The sequence below is a fragment of the Ascaphus truei genome, chromosome 6 (assembly GCF_040206685.1).
Source record: "Ascaphus truei isolate aAscTru1 chromosome 6, aAscTru1.hap1, whole genome shotgun sequence".
Lineage (NCBI taxonomy): Eukaryota > Metazoa > Chordata > Amphibia > Anura > Ascaphidae > Ascaphus > Ascaphus truei.
The window spans coordinates 76,397,506-76,413,508 of record NC_134488.1 but is presented as its reverse complement, the minus strand read 5'-3'; the positions used below and the strand labels follow the sequence as shown (position 1 = coordinate 76,413,508).

At 44.0% G+C, this 16,003-nt stretch overlaps 1 protein-coding gene across 10 annotated transcripts in view; it reads right to left on the bottom strand.

Moving 5' to 3' along the window:
* The window catches only part of PLCH2 (phospholipase C eta 2), a 498,290-nt gene that overhangs the window by 76,151 nt on the left and 406,136 nt on the right, over nt 1-16,003 (bottom strand). For all 10 annotated transcript variants that reach the window (XM_075604867.1, XM_075604874.1, XM_075604869.1 and 7 more), the window contains 2 exons: nt 10,341-10,512; nt 415-522 (listed from right to left, as the gene is read on the bottom strand). In XM_075604867.1, the coding sequence (XP_075460982.1) occupies nt 415-522; nt 10,341-10,512 (280 nt within the window). The remainder of the gene's footprint in view (nt 1-414; nt 523-10,340; nt 10,513-16,003) is intronic.

Here is a 16,003-nt window from a genome sequence, read left to right as displayed (position 1 = left end):
TACGTTGTGTTTTTCATTAGGAAAGTTTACATTCCTTTACATGATACTGAAATATAGAAGTGATACTTAACTAAAGTACCAAGTACAGTAATAAATGTGCCCAATGTATTTAAAATAGTAATAGGGGGGGGGGGGGTGTTTGGAGGGGGGAGTGAGGAGTGTTTGTTTTCTATTTATAATGATCTACACTAATCATATTAACGGCATTAAACAAATGGGGAAATAAAGAAGTTTGCATGTATAGGCATGTAGATAAAGCACAGTAATTTACAAACTTGTCCGCCACTGCTTCAGTTTTATCCATAATTGAATCACATGTATAATGACGCCATAATGATGGGAACCTGGTGAGGTCCTGTTTAACCAGGCACACACAGTAAAACAGTACATAATTATGGCTTTAATGTTACTTACGTCGCCATTTATCAGTTTGCAGTCATCATCCATCTCATCTGCACTGTCTTCATCAGAAACCTCACCTTCGTCTGCATCATCACTGATACTGGAAGGAAGTTTCTTTCCCTAAGATTAAAAAAAATATATATATATTATAACACCAGAAAGATTTAAAAAAGCTGAATGTGAATATTTACGAGAAAGTAAAAATAGATTTTAATTTACTGCACAAATTAAATGCTATGCGCTTTCAGTCAGCACATATGGGCTAATTGATATTCTCTAATCTTTCAACTTTAGTGTACTCTTCATTAGTACTTACATAATCTCAAGTCTAAAGTCTCAAGTCCACCCCAAAGATACAAATAACCAATAGTAACCCAAATCCTACCACCAATAGTATAAGAACATGGGAGCTCAAAAGCTCACTAAAGCCAAATATCTGTATTTACAGATCCTTTAAACACACACAAAAATAATGGTTCTCAAGGGTAATGTGTTATGTAAACTGTGTTCTTGAAGATCTCTTTACCAAAAATGTTTTATCATCGGGGGAATAATTCACCCATCACAATGTTTCTTGCTGAAGCAAAAGTCTCTGTTAATAACATATGCTTAGCCTATCTGGTATATGTCTGAAAGAAAAGCGATTTTGAAGGCATCATTAATTAGGCAGCGTCTTATTCACTTGCTTCCACTCTTATGACCTTGGGTATCATTGTCAGCAGCTGAACAGTAGAGGAAAAAAATGAGCAAAAGCACCAAATGAAAAGATTGTGTTTATACAGAACAACGAAGGCCCTAGAGCATCCTTCTCATTGTAATCAAAGGCGATTTATTTCACTTAAAGACATTAACAAATCCTTTCCTCCTCAAAAAGCCATTTGCATTTAATGTAAATGGACAAATTGGCGCTACAGTCTATTCTTTGTGAATTATGATAACTTTTTTTTTAACAGTCCAGCAGATGTTTGTATGACTTTATTTATATAGCGCCATTAATGAACATAGCGCTTCACAGCAGTAATACACGTGACAATCATATAAAATTACAAATCATACAAATAACAGATAATGGGAATAAGTGCTTCAGACATAAAAGTAACATTTAGGAAGAGGAGTTCCTGCTCAGAGAAGCTTACAATCTAATTGGTAGGTAGGAAGAACGTTCAGAGACAGTAGGTGGGGATTCTGGAAAGTGCGTCTGCAGGGGGCCAAGCTTTATGTATCATGTGTCTAGTATTATCCACGGTGCTACTTATATGCTTCTTTAAGCAAGTGTGTCTTAAGGTGGGTCTTTAAGGTGGACAGAGAGGGTGCTAGTCAGGTATTGAGGGGAAGCGCATTCCAGAGGTGCGGAGCAGTCAGTGAGAAAGGTTTAAGGCGGGAGATAGCTTTAGATACAAAGGGGGTAGAATGGACATCCTTGAGCAGAATGCAAGAGTTGGGATGGTGCACAGCGAGCAATTAGGGCTGAGATGTAAGGAGGAGCAGAAGAGTGTACAGCTTTAAAAGTGAAGAGGAGAATTGAGTGTGAGGTGCAGGAAATGATAGGAAGCCAGAAGAGGGATTTCAGCAGGGTAGACGCCGAGACAGATTTAGGAAAGAGTAGAGTGATTCTGTCAGCAGTGTTTAGGATAGATTGTAAAAAAGAGACAGGTGAGAGGCAGGAAGGCCGGACAGCAGGAGGTTACAGTAATTGAGACAGGAGAGAATGAGGGCCTGAGTCAGAGTTTTAGCAGTCGAGCAACAGAGGAAAGGGCGTATCTTTGTAATATTGCAGAGGAAAAAGCGTCAGGTTTTAGAAACATTTTGAATGTGAGGGGAGAATGTGAGAGAGGAGTCAAGTGTGACCCTTAGGCAGCATGCTTGGGCTACTGGGTGAATGATAGTACTTCCAACAGTAATGTGGAAGGTGGTAGTAGGGCCAGGTTTGGCAGGAAGTATGAGGAGCTCTGTTTTTGCCATGTTAAGTTTAAGTCGGCGGATGGCCATCGAGGATGATATCGCAGAGACACACTCAGAAACTTTGGTCTCTACAGCAGGTGTAAGGTCGGGGGTTGAAAAGTAAATTTGTGGTTCGTCAGCAAAGATGTGATTTAAACCCAAAAGTTGTGATTGGGTCACCTAGAGAAAGTGTGTACAGAGAAAATTGAAGGGGTCACAGAACAGAGCCCTGGAGTACCCCCACAGAGAGATTGATAGAGGAGGTGTTAGCAGAAGATACACTGAAAGTACGATGGGAGAGTTAGGAGGAGATCCAGGATAGAGCTTTGTTACGAATACCAAGAGTATAGAGAATGTGAAGGAGACGAGGGTGGTCCACGGTGTCAAATGCTGCAGAGAGGTCGAGTAATATGAGCAGAGTGTAATGACCTCTGTCTTTTGCAGCATGGAGGTCATTAGTTATTTTAGTGAGGGCTGTTTCAGTCGAGTGAGCAGTGCGGAAGCCAGATTGTAGAGGGTCTAGGAGAGAATAGGTGTTGAGAAAATGGAGCAAGCGAGAGAATATAAGACTTCAAGGAGTTTAGAGGCAAAAGGAAGGAGGGAGACAGGTCGATAGTTAGAAAGAAAGGTGGGGTCAAGCTTGCTGTTTTTGAGTAATGGTATAACTGTTGCATGCTTGAATGAGGAGGGAAAGGTACCAGAGTAGAGGGAGGAGTTAAACATTTGTGTGAGCGTAGGGGTTATAGTACGAGCAAGAGGTTTTTGGAGATGGAAGGGAATGGGGTCAAGAGGGCCTCTTCTTCTTCCTCCTCCTCCTCCTCCTGCAGCATCATGGTCTCAAATTACACTGTAGGAGGAGGGCAGCACTGCAGAACAAGCTAAAATGCTCTATGCTCTCCTCTGACAATCAGTGGGGAGGAGAGAGCGGGTCCTCTGTACATGGGGGGAAAAAAAGGGAAATGCGCTGGCCAAAAATGTTGATGCCCTAGGCCCAGGCCAAATGGGCCTAATGGGAAAACCACCACAGGGTCCCAATGAGTCAGATACGACAAAACATTATTTCCCTCATTTCAACATAAATGATTTCACAGCTCCTCTATAGACAGACAATAATAATGTACATTTTAGGGCAAACATGTTATGCTGTAATGGCAACTGGACGCTATTATTGACATAGAAACAAGAATGCCCTTCAAAAATTGTGACTGGTCTCCCAATTCGGTTTTCACATGCTTTGAGTAGTTGGGAAGCTATTTTGATATTTTGCATGTTCACTGATGTATGTTAATGACCTTCTAAAACAAGTAATTGGATTAGAAACCGTACCTTAAAATAAAAAACTTTGTATCCACTGCTGTAATGGTGGCAGCAGTTTTAAGAATTGTTTTATTTTGTCAGTCACAGCTGATTTAATAAATTGGATACTATCTTTAACACGTTTTCTCTTCAGTCTGTAATTATGTGTAGCTAGGTCCCCTTGGTCCCCCTTGACCCCTTACCACCCGGTTGGTAATGCTGCTGGGGGGTGGGGGTCTGCGGCTGCAGCGGGAGCTGCTCCGGTGCACAGAGGAAGCGCACAGGCGCCGGGCTGCTGCAGTGAGGCTGCGGGCAGTGGTAGGAGAGCGCCGGTGCTCTGGAGCTCCGCATGACAGACGGCGGCCTTCTTGGAAGTCTCGCACATGAGAAGAGGTAGCCGTGCATGTGCAGTGTGGCAGCCACTACAGGCAGGCTCCGCAAGGGAACTACAGTTCCCAGCAGTCCCAGGGGCTGTATACCATGTGGCGCACAACAGCCAATAGGGCTTGGGGATCCCTCGCACAGAGAAGGATACATTTGGTGCGCCTGGCACCATGCTTCAGTCGGGAGCTGGACAAAATTGAGTGATGTAGTGTCTCAGGTGCCAGTGGCCCTGATACTAGGCCTAGAGTCCCCCTTTAGGCCCCAGCTAGGCCCAGACTCCCCAGTAGCTTGTGGGTGCTTCAGGGAATGCCCCTCAGATAGGGGCACTTTTTCTATTAACCCAATAGTGTCAGGGACACAGCAGAGAAACAGTGCAGTGACGTGCAGCCTGTTGTCTGGGACCAGACCAACACCGCAAGTGAGAGACTGTTAAAGGTGAGACACGCCAACAGGAGTTCACCCCACGCAGAGGCGTACATCTTCGTTGGATCAGATGGATCCTTTCATCAGTCGAAGGTACCTGGGTGCTGGAGCACCCGGCAGGCATCCATCTCAACAATTTCACCAACGGCCACACACACATGCTGTGGGTAGCGCTACCACACACTTTGGGATGGGATCAGCTCTGTGGACACCGGGTGGTTAGGTACCCAGGGCACCTCAGTACTTTGCCTGCAACGCATTGTGGCACTGAAAGTGGAAGATGATTTTTTATTTATTTTTTTCAGCGAATCCTTAATCCTCTGTTATACCAGGGTGTGGACAAGGTGGTTATCGGACAGTGGTGCACTGTGTGGGTACCGCTGTGCGAGGCCTGTATGGTTTTGTGTTATCAGTTAGTGTTACCCGTAAAGATCATTTATTTTATCACTGTGTGTATAATTATTCCTTACTGCGTGTTTCTGGGAAGGGGCTATCCAATTGCGCTTGGATCCCTCCCAGGTGGAGGCGCTGGCACCAGATAGAATCAGGTACATAACAGAAAATGTGCTCGATAGCTCTCTAACAAATCCAAAATAATAATGTGCAAACAAGTGTTAAAATTATAAGTGCCACAATACAAATGACAACATATACAATAGTGAACTATGGTGCTCAAAAAGTGAATAAGAGGCTTAACAGATGCACTCAACCCTTGGTATAAGACTGTTTCACTAGTCTTGCATGTTCAAATCTTCCAAAAGAACCAGAGGAGCGCAGCTTGCAGCCATGTAAAATAAAAGGACATCACATAGTACAGCAATGTCATACACAGTGAATATAACTCTTGTGCAAGGCTCACAAATGGCTACTCACATAAAAGCAGCAAAAAGGAGCAGTCATCCAACTTAGAGGGGTGGATGTTCCCAATGGATATGCAGCAACTACCAGCAAACAGTCTCCAAAAAAAGAGAGAAACAGACCCTATTGTGTAGACGGTAATTATATTAATAAAGATAAATATACAAATGGAGGCTTACACTTAGGATGAACAAAAATGACGTGATCAGTATTGTATTGTATTGTATGTCTTTATTTATATAGCGCCATTAATGTACATAGCGCTTCACAGCAGTAATACATGTGGTAATCCAATAAATAACAGATAATATAAATAACAGATCATGGGAATAAGTGCTTTAGACATAAACATAACATTAAGGAAGATTAGTCCCTGCCCCGAGGAGCTTACAGTCTAATTGGTAGGTAGGGAGAACGTACAGAGACAGTAGGAGGGAGTTCTGGTAAGTGCATCTGCAGGGGGCCAAGCTTTATGTGCCATGTGTTCAGAATATCCACAGTGCTATTCGTATGCTTCTTTAAGCAAGTGTGTCTTAAGGTGGGTCTTAAAGGTGGATAGAGAGGGTGCTAGTCGGGTACGGTAGCAGGTACACAGTGGGTCGCGATCTCCCTGTGTGCCTCATTCTCCGCTCCTCCGGAACACTTCCGCATCCACGCCGGGGGCTCACGTCACTTCCGGTGAATCTGAGACCTGCGGGCTCGGTGGTGTGGGTGGGTTCTCGGTGCTCTCTCGATGGGTACTATCTGACTAGACACTCCACGAGTTTCGCCGTTTGGTGCATACGGCTTCGTCAGGAGAAAGTTGATGCATATCCATTGGGAACATCCACCCCTCTAAGTTGGATGACTGCTCCTTTTTGCTGCTTTTATGTGAGTAGCCATTTGTGAGCCTTGCACAAGAGTTATATTCACTGTGTATGACATTGCTGTACTATGTGATGTCCTTTTATTTTACATGGCTGCAAGCTGCGCTCCTCTGGTTATTTTGGAAGAATCAGGTACACCCAGACTCCCTTCAGCGGATCAGGTACACCCCAGACTCCCTTCAGCGCAGGATCAGGCCAAATCAGGTAACACACCACATTTAGTTTCCCTAGACACGGGGGAAAGGGGGCTACATATGTATTTTTAGGAAAAGATGAACAGACAAGATCAATTATTTGCAGGGGTCATTACATAGCAGCAATTGCGTAAGTTGTGGCGACTCACTGTGGGGTCTAACGTCCATGTTAAAACTACCTGGGTCAGCTTCTGCTGCTGGGCCCCGCTGTACAGGTAAGGCATGGGGAGGGGTGTGAAGAGAGGGGGCATTTAAAGATGCCCAAACACTGTTCTGAATGCAAAAATAAGTCCCGGACCAGTGTTTCGGCTCGTCGAAGATGAGCCCCTAAAGGGGGTGGGCCCTAGTGCAGCTGAACCTGCTACACATACAGTATGGTAGTGCCGCCACTGGTCTCACTGAAGGAACTGCTGTAACAAATATGGCCTACGTTTTACATACATTAAGTCAGTTTTAGCTACTGAATCCAACACTAGGCCACAAAGGCAGGGACAAAAATACAATGTGCCTTAGACATATCTGATGGTTTTAAAACTCCACAACTATACATGTCTGCCAGTACAGAAATACAAAACAAAGCTAAAGCTAAATAGAAATTACACCCTAAAATAATGATGTAGGGTCATTATTAAGCATGTCACAGCTTTTAGGCAGTGCATGGTTGGAAAAGGAGGATATTTGACATCCGGCTTTGAGTTGGGCAGCGAGAGGCTTTTATTGATTCTCTTTTAGAAGTCAGCAATATTGATTGGATATCTGACGTGAAGATGGTTATGATGAAGTAGGTAATTTCTTATATCCAGTTTGTGCTTGCAATTGTAATATAGTTCAATGCCATGTTAAAAAGAGGTAGATAGATCATGCACAGACATTTGTCAGAATCGCTACCTAAAAAGTGTATGTTATACACTACATGTACTAGGAGTTATATTGATAAACTGCAATTTCTTTCCAAAGTTTCCTGTGCCAGGCTGATTTGTTGGCATTAAAATGTGATGCAGCTGAGACTCTAGCACCGTTATGGCTGATCAATGTCATTGGCTAAACGTGATACAATAGAATGTAGCTAGAGACAGCCACAAGGTGAGAAGCAGAAACGAATCTTACCATTGTGTATTTATTAGTAATAATAATAATAATACATTTTCTTATGAAGCACTGATCATGTACACAGTGCTGTACATGAAACTTTCCGGGCACAACGAGTGACTGAACAGAAGGAAAATGGAAAGATCAGTAAAGTTAGATTAGATAGATTAGAGTAGTAAACAAATAATAAATGTATGAATAATGTGTACTGACAGTGGTGCAAAAGGAAAAATCAGACAATCTAGAGCAGAGGTAGAACAAAGCTTCCTACGGGGACGCACTCGGCAGAAAACGCTCAGAACGACATGAGAAAATATAGCCCAAGCAGTAAGGAGAAAAAAAATCCTAATGTGAACACTCCATAACTTCTACTCTCTTATCCCCCATATATAAAAGGAATATTCTAGATCCATCTACTAGTTTTCTCTAAAATATATGTAACCATGCTGTAAAATGGCTGCAGTCATCTCTCCTGCTGACAGTAAGGCCTGGTAAGTTGTGGGCATGCCAGCAGTAATTATGGAGGTTTGCCCTCATACCCTGGTGAGGTGCCCTATGTATGGATGGGAGTGGTCACAGGCTCTGACTCCCTGGTTGGTGATGTCAGAGTTGTGTCAGCCCCCAGAGGATACATAAGGCACAGCACTGATCAAAAGTTAGTTCTTCTGGGGATTAAGAGTTCAGAAGCTGTTCAGTTAGTGGAGAGGAAGTTCAGAGTCAGTACACTAAAGGACTAATGAGACTGTGACCAGGGACCTGGCACAGGTGAAGTATCCCTACGGGGATAGGGAATCCCTACATTAGGAGGACAATACCTTTCAAAGGGAAGTACGGTGAACAATGGAGGGCTAATTACACCCATTGTGGAGGGCAGTTGGCCCACCGTACCAATAAAGATGACTCTGATAAAAGAAACCCTCGTGTGTAAGTGTGGAGTGATTACACAGGGGGCTGCACCACAGAGGAGTTCCTCACCAGGACCATCCCCAAGCGGACGCTGGGATCCTGATGAGGTGGAGGCGCTGCACTGGATATAGGTAGGACTCAGCACACTACCTCAGCTGCCTGTCTGGGTTGGCAAATCCCCACACACCATCATGCGGGAGACTCAGGAGTCCTGTTGCCAACAGGTGCACCACCAGACATCACACTGTAATGGGGACTGGTTAGACCACAGGGGCCAATATGAGATTGGGTGGGTCAGGCCAGTTCAGAAAACCCGTTACATATATAAAAAAAAAAAACATTGTTTATTGATATGCATTAAACACTAAGCCAGACCTTTCCAAACTATGTGTCGCGACACATTAGTGTGTCGGCTGCAGTGTGTAGGTGTGTCACGCGAAAGTAACAAGAAACCTCTGAGTGGTGCGGAAACTGGGGGGCGCATGGTTATTTAGGGGGGGCGCAGGCAGTTAGGGCCAGCAACGGGGTTTGCTAGGCCGTGTGCCGTCCCCTAGACCAAACTGGTCACCACAGGGTGACATGCGCGTGCTGGGGGAAAATAAATAAAGAAACCCCCCCCACCTGACTGGTTGGCGCGCAGCCAATCTCTATCCAAGCTGCACAGTGCCTTTTCCTGCATGGAGTGAGTAAGGCAAGTACAGCTCCATACCCACCCCCCCCCGTGTCCGATTTGGCCCCCCTGCTCCTATTGGCCCCCCGTGTGTCCGATCCCCGTTTGTGTGTAATAATGTGCGAGTGTGTGTGTGAATGAATACAGACACCAATCCACCGAAACGGTGCATGTCTAAAAATGTGTCACCAACATGAAAAGTTTGGAAAGCTTTGTGTTAGCTAAGAGAATTGCTTACAGGTTGCTTACAGGATGCTCTTGTTTACAGGCTTCACAAACAGTCTTTTGAAGTAGATTCTCTATCTTCAGCTGAATAAACATTCTAGGAGAAGATATTGACAAACAAAATACTTCACACCCTGTCCAAACATCTCTTGTTGATTCTCAGGGACTTCAAAAGACAATACTATGTCTCCTGAATTAACACCTAGACCCTTATTGAAGCAGCTGCTATTTTCCAATCAGGATGTTGATCTGTACAAAACATTTATTGATAGATTTGGTAGGTTTTTCCCACCATCTTCAAAGATAGAAACACAATTTGGTTTAAGCATACATCCTCAGCCAATCAAAACCTCCTACATGTTATCTATGAGTGTAGAAACCCATTTAAACTAGATATAATGTCAGTTAGTTAGTTGGAGAGAGTGAGGAGAGAAGGAGGGAAAGAGAAGCAGAGCTCAGAAGGTAATTATGATCATAATTCTTGTGCACTTGTAAATCTGTATATACATATGTGTGTTATAGCAATGTACTGTTAGGTAGGATGTACTGTATTGTATTGTTTTGTTAGGCCTGTAATAAGTACAAACCTTATAAGGAAGTATATGTAGTATTACTGTGTAAGTCTTATATTTTGTGCTGTGCTCTAATAAATATTAAGTTTAATATAACTGAAGCCTCACTATCGTGTCATAACACTTATAAACCAAAGGGCATGCATGTGTGAATGTCTTTCCTATTGTAACCCATATCTACACATTCATCTCCCTAAATAATAGTTTGCCATATAATTATATTATTATAATCCAGCAATACTTTTATAGATGAATTCACTATAAATCCAGCTATATTTCTATTTCTGGATAAGACTAAACATTATAGGTAACACTCTGCACTAAGCTATACCTGCCCTGAAGAACTGGCAATATATTTTTGGGGTTCCTGAGGTAGAGGGATAAAATGACTTGCTCAAAGTCACAAGTAGAACTGACCGTGGGATTCAAAGCAGCATCACTTTCTTCACGGGCAACATCCTTACCACCAGTTTATTCCTTCAACCTATTTACATAAAGAAGACTTAAGTTTTACCTTCACCAATATTTTGCCCCTCAGGCTTTCTGGCGAAGGTAGCTTTCCTGAATCTTCATTGTACACCGCAGAGAGATTTAATTTATCGCCTAAGATTTCAGACAGACACTGTGCCATTTTCTTCTGCTGCATCACACTGCAGTGGTTTTCGATGGACAAGATGATGGGGTATCTGCCAATAGAAATACAAAAGGAAGGGTTTTGAAATAAAACGTATGCATCCAGATGCATCTAAGCAACAAAAACTAGGTGTGTGTACTTTATAACATTTAATAAATGTGAAGAAAAATTGTTGTGGTTTGCACAGGGAAATCCCAGCCCAAGTAGTTAACTAAAGTGTAGCTCTTTTTATATTAATCTTTCAAGCCAGTGAATGAATACACCCACACTTTGTTAGCGTGCTTTGATTTTAAAAATACATAAGACCTTTCTGAAATCCAATAATTTATGCACGTATGTATAGATTTATTTGGTTAATGCCAGACATGTACATAGCTCTTCACAGTAGTAATTCACCCTTCAAAATAATAGGAGATATAATGGGAATAAAAGCTACAAACAAATGTAAATATTGGATAAAGCTCACTGCACGGATGGGCTTACAACCTCAATAAAACCCACCTATTCTTCTGTCGGTGAGAGATTGCCACAATCTTTTGCAGAAATGAATAAAGGAATATCGCACATTTGAGCAATACAGTAGTTACTTTTATTTTACCATACTACTTCAGAGGCATCCAAATGGGGGAGAAAAGAAAAAGTAACCACGGTTAATTATTACTATTAATCAATAAACTGAAGGCAAACCGATTTGCCCAATCTCTCTCGGAATGAAGGAAAAAAAAAACAATGTAGAACAGCTTCTCGCCCCCAAATAAAAATCATCTCTATGATGGAAGGGGAGTTCCACTTTATGTTTCGTTTTCAATGTACAGTATTGATCATACACTATTGTGTAGGAAAAAAGCAATACAATGTTAGCAAAGTTAAGGTGGTTATTGCGGTGAATCGGCACAGAAAGCTTTATTGATTGCAGTAATTGGATCTTGCTATTCGTTTGGGTTTACAGAGGCAGTTTAATGTCATTGCTTGAGGTCATGAAGAGAAAACACAACAAGGAATATTTTCCATCAATACTTAATTGAATCTCACACCACGACAAGTCAACAACCTAAAATCAATCAAATATATTCTGATGACTTGGCGTATGAAAATAAGGAACTCATTGTTCTATGCTACAGAACATTACTGTAGCAAGGAAATATATTGTCCAGTTATGGGGTATAGAAGCGGTTTGTCCCATGACTTGCTCCTGGGGAACTAATAAAGTTTATTTTGTGTCTATTCTCTTGGTCCTATCAGAACCGGGTTACGAAGGGGGAGCGCTCCGATTGGTTAACGAGCGGTGACGTCACGATTCTGGCGCGAACGGCGCTTGTATTTATATTCGTTGGTCTGCTTAGCTTAGAATACACCTTGATAAAGAGCGCACGGCCTGAAACGCGTAGGTGTGCGTTTGCTGTGATATCCATGGGTAATGTTTGATCCTTTCATCCAATAAAGGAACCTTTTTTTTGCCACCGTGAGCCTCCTCCATTTTTTCACACCCTGACCAACTTCCTTAACCTAATTGAAATTTAATATTTAGCATACACACGCCAGTTGGCATTTGGGCTGTGAAATCCTCTGCAGTGCCAGTGCAATACACAGTTTGTGCTGAAATCTGAAACATGTTCTAAAATAAATTAGACTATTTTAGTGGCTTTATTGCGATTGCTCTATAGTTTGCAGAAGAGCGGCCTTGCAGTTGCTACACAGATTTACTGATTTGGAGTTATGAAATGTGCTTCATTTTATTTGTGTGTAGCTAGAAAATATGCCAGATTTTTTTTCTCTCAAAGCCACACACTGTTGCCACCACTTTGGGTTTGACCCGGAGACTACAGGGTTCGGCTACGTATCTCTGGGCTACAGGTTTACCTGGTAAAGCTCCCGGTGGCCGAGGCATCTGCCGGCATCCCCCCATACAAATCACGTCAACATGGCTGTGCAGCATGCGCTGCCATGACGCTACGGAGCGTCTTGTCATGGCAATGGGCATCATGTGATGCCCGTTGCCATGACGAAATGGTTCATGACATCATGACGTTATTAGGCAGCGTCACACTGCAATGGCATTGTGGCGTCCATAAGGCGTCCCGTTGTCATGGCAATGCAGCGCCATTTGACGCCGCACAGCCACGTTCACGGGATTTGCTGGGGGAGATGCCGGGTGACGCCGGTAAGAGAAATAGATATATAAAGAAGATAAATGTAAAACATTATCTACGGGTTAGTCTTCAATCGATGGTGGCCACCCCGGCCACACACAAGAAGAAAATGACATTGGGAAGAACTGGAGCAAACTAATCGTTTGTGTAAATACTGATCAATTCATTTTATTATTCATTATTGCTGAAACATTTTGCGAACCATCTCCTGAGATAGGAAGTTCTGATGTTCACACAAGTATGTGACTATTGAAATAATTAAAGGCTTTGCCAAATGCTTTTATGGGGGCTACTTATCGAAGGAGCGCCTCAGTGAGGAAAGGCACCGACTAAGAAAACAATAACACTGACTGAAGCAGGGGAGCCTGCTTCTAATCCCAGCGTCAGCTCCTTGTGACCTTGGGCATGTCACTATCTCTCGGGGTCTCAGGCACTAAAATTATATTGTAAGCTCTAGGGGCAGGGACTTTTCCCCCCTCTTTCTTTAAATCGGTTGCTGATTTGCTGGGGGTTTTGCACTCATTTTTATACAGATTTGAAGCCGGTTGACCAACACAGGGGTGCTCAACTCCAGTCCTCAAGACCTCCCAAATCAGGTTTTAAGGATATCCCAGCTTCAGCAAAGACGGCTCAATCAGTGCTGCGCTACCTGTGCTGAAGCAGGGATATCCTTAAAACCTGTTCTGTTAGGGGTGGGGGGGGTTTAAGGAGTGGAGTCGTGCAGCACTGATTTTAGACTCCCAAGATTATATGCATCTTTGTTCTTTATAGCAGTTTGATTCATTTACCCTAGATTGTTCAATAGAAATACTTTTTTTCCCTGTACTGGTATTTTTATTTTCTCTGCAATTTTCTTCTGTTCGAATGACATCAACAATATAAATATTCTATTTAATATGTTTGTCCCAAGGTACATTTCAAAAAGACATTAGACAGAGATTTGCTTTTTAAGCCGCACCCCCAGAAGATTTATTTTGAAATCCTTTCATCTTTTGTTCCTTCAGCTGTCTGGCTTTCTAATGAAAATGTGTCAGATTCTGTTTAGAAAAAAAAAAAAAAAATTACAAAAAGAAAAACCTACTGTACATAGATTAGTCAACAATAGGTTTGTGAACATATCTAATACAATTTATTCTTTCAAACACAATGCAGTGTAACTGCTTGCTGACAAATAATTCCTACCATATGCTTTCTGGCGTGTTCAAAATAGGAGTTGAATGTGAACATTATGAAAACGTATGCAACTTTAACCCGCAGATCCCGTCCCTGGAATAAGGATGCAAAGAGCATTCTTTAAAAACTAATTATACAAATTTTGACAAGAGAGTTATGTAGCCATGGCTGGTACTGGCTATCCTTCTGCCCCTCCCTGTCACATAAGTCCTGATAGCTGCAGGCTATCATCTTGGCGTTTCCCCCCCATTAGGCAGCATCCATGAGTGAGAGTGGTGGAGGTGGAACGGTCTGTGTGCAGCAATACGGGTGCAGACCTTGTGCCCTCCCCCTCTGTGCTAGGGAGGAGGCATGCCAAATTATAGTCCGTTCAAGTCTCTCACTCAAGGGAGTGAGGCATGCCCTCACCCGCTTCAGGGGGGCTGAAGAGAATACCAAGCAGGATTGCAAGTCCTCAATTCTGAGAGAAGGCCAGGCACCATCCAGAGGTCAGGGACCTGTGCTAAAATAGACTGCATTCACTGTAATTCCATCTGCAGTGGATGCTATCAGCAATAAAGAGGATCCTGTTTTATATACGCCTGCCTGAATCTACAGTCTATTGGGTAGGGGTATGAATCATGACCTGCTGTGAATGAGGCGTTGCACCAGATAAAGAAGAACACAGCCTGAAGAATCCCAAAAGCCTGTCCTGTTCCCCATACCAACACAGACTCCCAGCATCTCCTGGAACCTAACGGGTATGAAGCACCACACCACCGGTAGCAAAGGTCAGATCTCCCAGAGGGGGTGGAGGGGGGGAAGCAGCTCTACAATTGGAGGCGCTACTAATATGCAGAACAAGTGTGGCTGAAACGTCAGTCATTTTGTTGGCAATAAATTAGTTTTGAAAATTTTGTGGAGCCCTGTTATTTATACCTTCCAATATGCAGAACAAGGCAGGCTTTTAGGGCAGTGCAGAACAGAAGAAGCAGGGGCCGGGCCCCTGATGCTTCACCAGGGACCCTGGGCACCCATTTTCTAAGATAAGGAAGGGGGAACCTCTCTGATGGTACTCCAAGGGAGGGTTTACCTAGACCCTTACCGAAAGCAAGAGCTATCTTGAGGCGTACCCTGAGGCGACACCAGGGAGTGTGGATATCCTTCATCTGCAAGAAAGAGACTGTGGGGGCGCACCCTGATGGGACATCCAGGGAGCATGTGCCCTTCTGTAATTCACAACAATGGTTGGGGCATACCCCGATAGGAAATCCAGGGAGCGTGTACCCTTCTAGCTGCCCAAAGTATACTAGGGACGGGCCCCTGAGGCGTCAACAGGGACCCTGTGTACCTTTTCTCCCTCATAGACTGTTTTGTTACTGCTCAAAATTGTGGCTCCTGCACTTGGAGCTCACTGCATGGTTCTATGTGCTCAAAATGGCGTTCCCGCCTGAAAAACGGGACCGCATGGGCTTGCAAACCAAGTTGCAAGCTTTTCCTGCAAACAAGTTGCAAGCTTTCGGCGGCAAGCTTAAGCCATGCCCACCACTGTGACTGACTCAGCCGGAGCCAAGGTAAGTCTTGCCTCGTCATGCCCCTGCCCTATATTCCACCTAGGGGAGGGAGCATCACAAAAGAACCAAAATCGGAGACTGTTCCTGCTCTGGGAGGAGCTAAACACACACTGTTCACCTCAGTTCCACGGAGCTGAGCTAGAGAACAGATCCACAGTACAATCCTCTGTCTCCACTACCTATTAAAGAGAAAATGTCTGCATTAGAAATTGCCAATTTTAACCTGCCAGGAGGCTACCTGGTAGTCACGGTGAACGGACAGCACCACCTGCGGTGTATCTGCCCGCAATGCCGGCTCCTCGGAGGCAACGCTAGCCCCACTACGCAGTGCCAACACTGCAGGGCCTGCTTCATGTGGCCTGCCAGCCTTGTGCCAGAGGTACCTATCCAGGCCAACAACCGGGCCTCCACACCAACCGGTGCGGCACTTCAGCTATCCCTACCGCGGATGACATTGTGGGCCAGTGTGCCCCAGCCATCGGGCTTGGATGCCCACATGGTCCGGTGCTAACTGCGGTACCAACTGAGATGTCCCCTCCGTTCCAGGACTGGAACTCGTACAACCCATACCTGATGACTGGGAGGGCGAGTGGACTGCCCCGGGGCTGTTGGGTGCGCTTCCTCTGGGGCGCGGGAGCGGGCAAGCACTGTGCCAATAGCCGCCAGG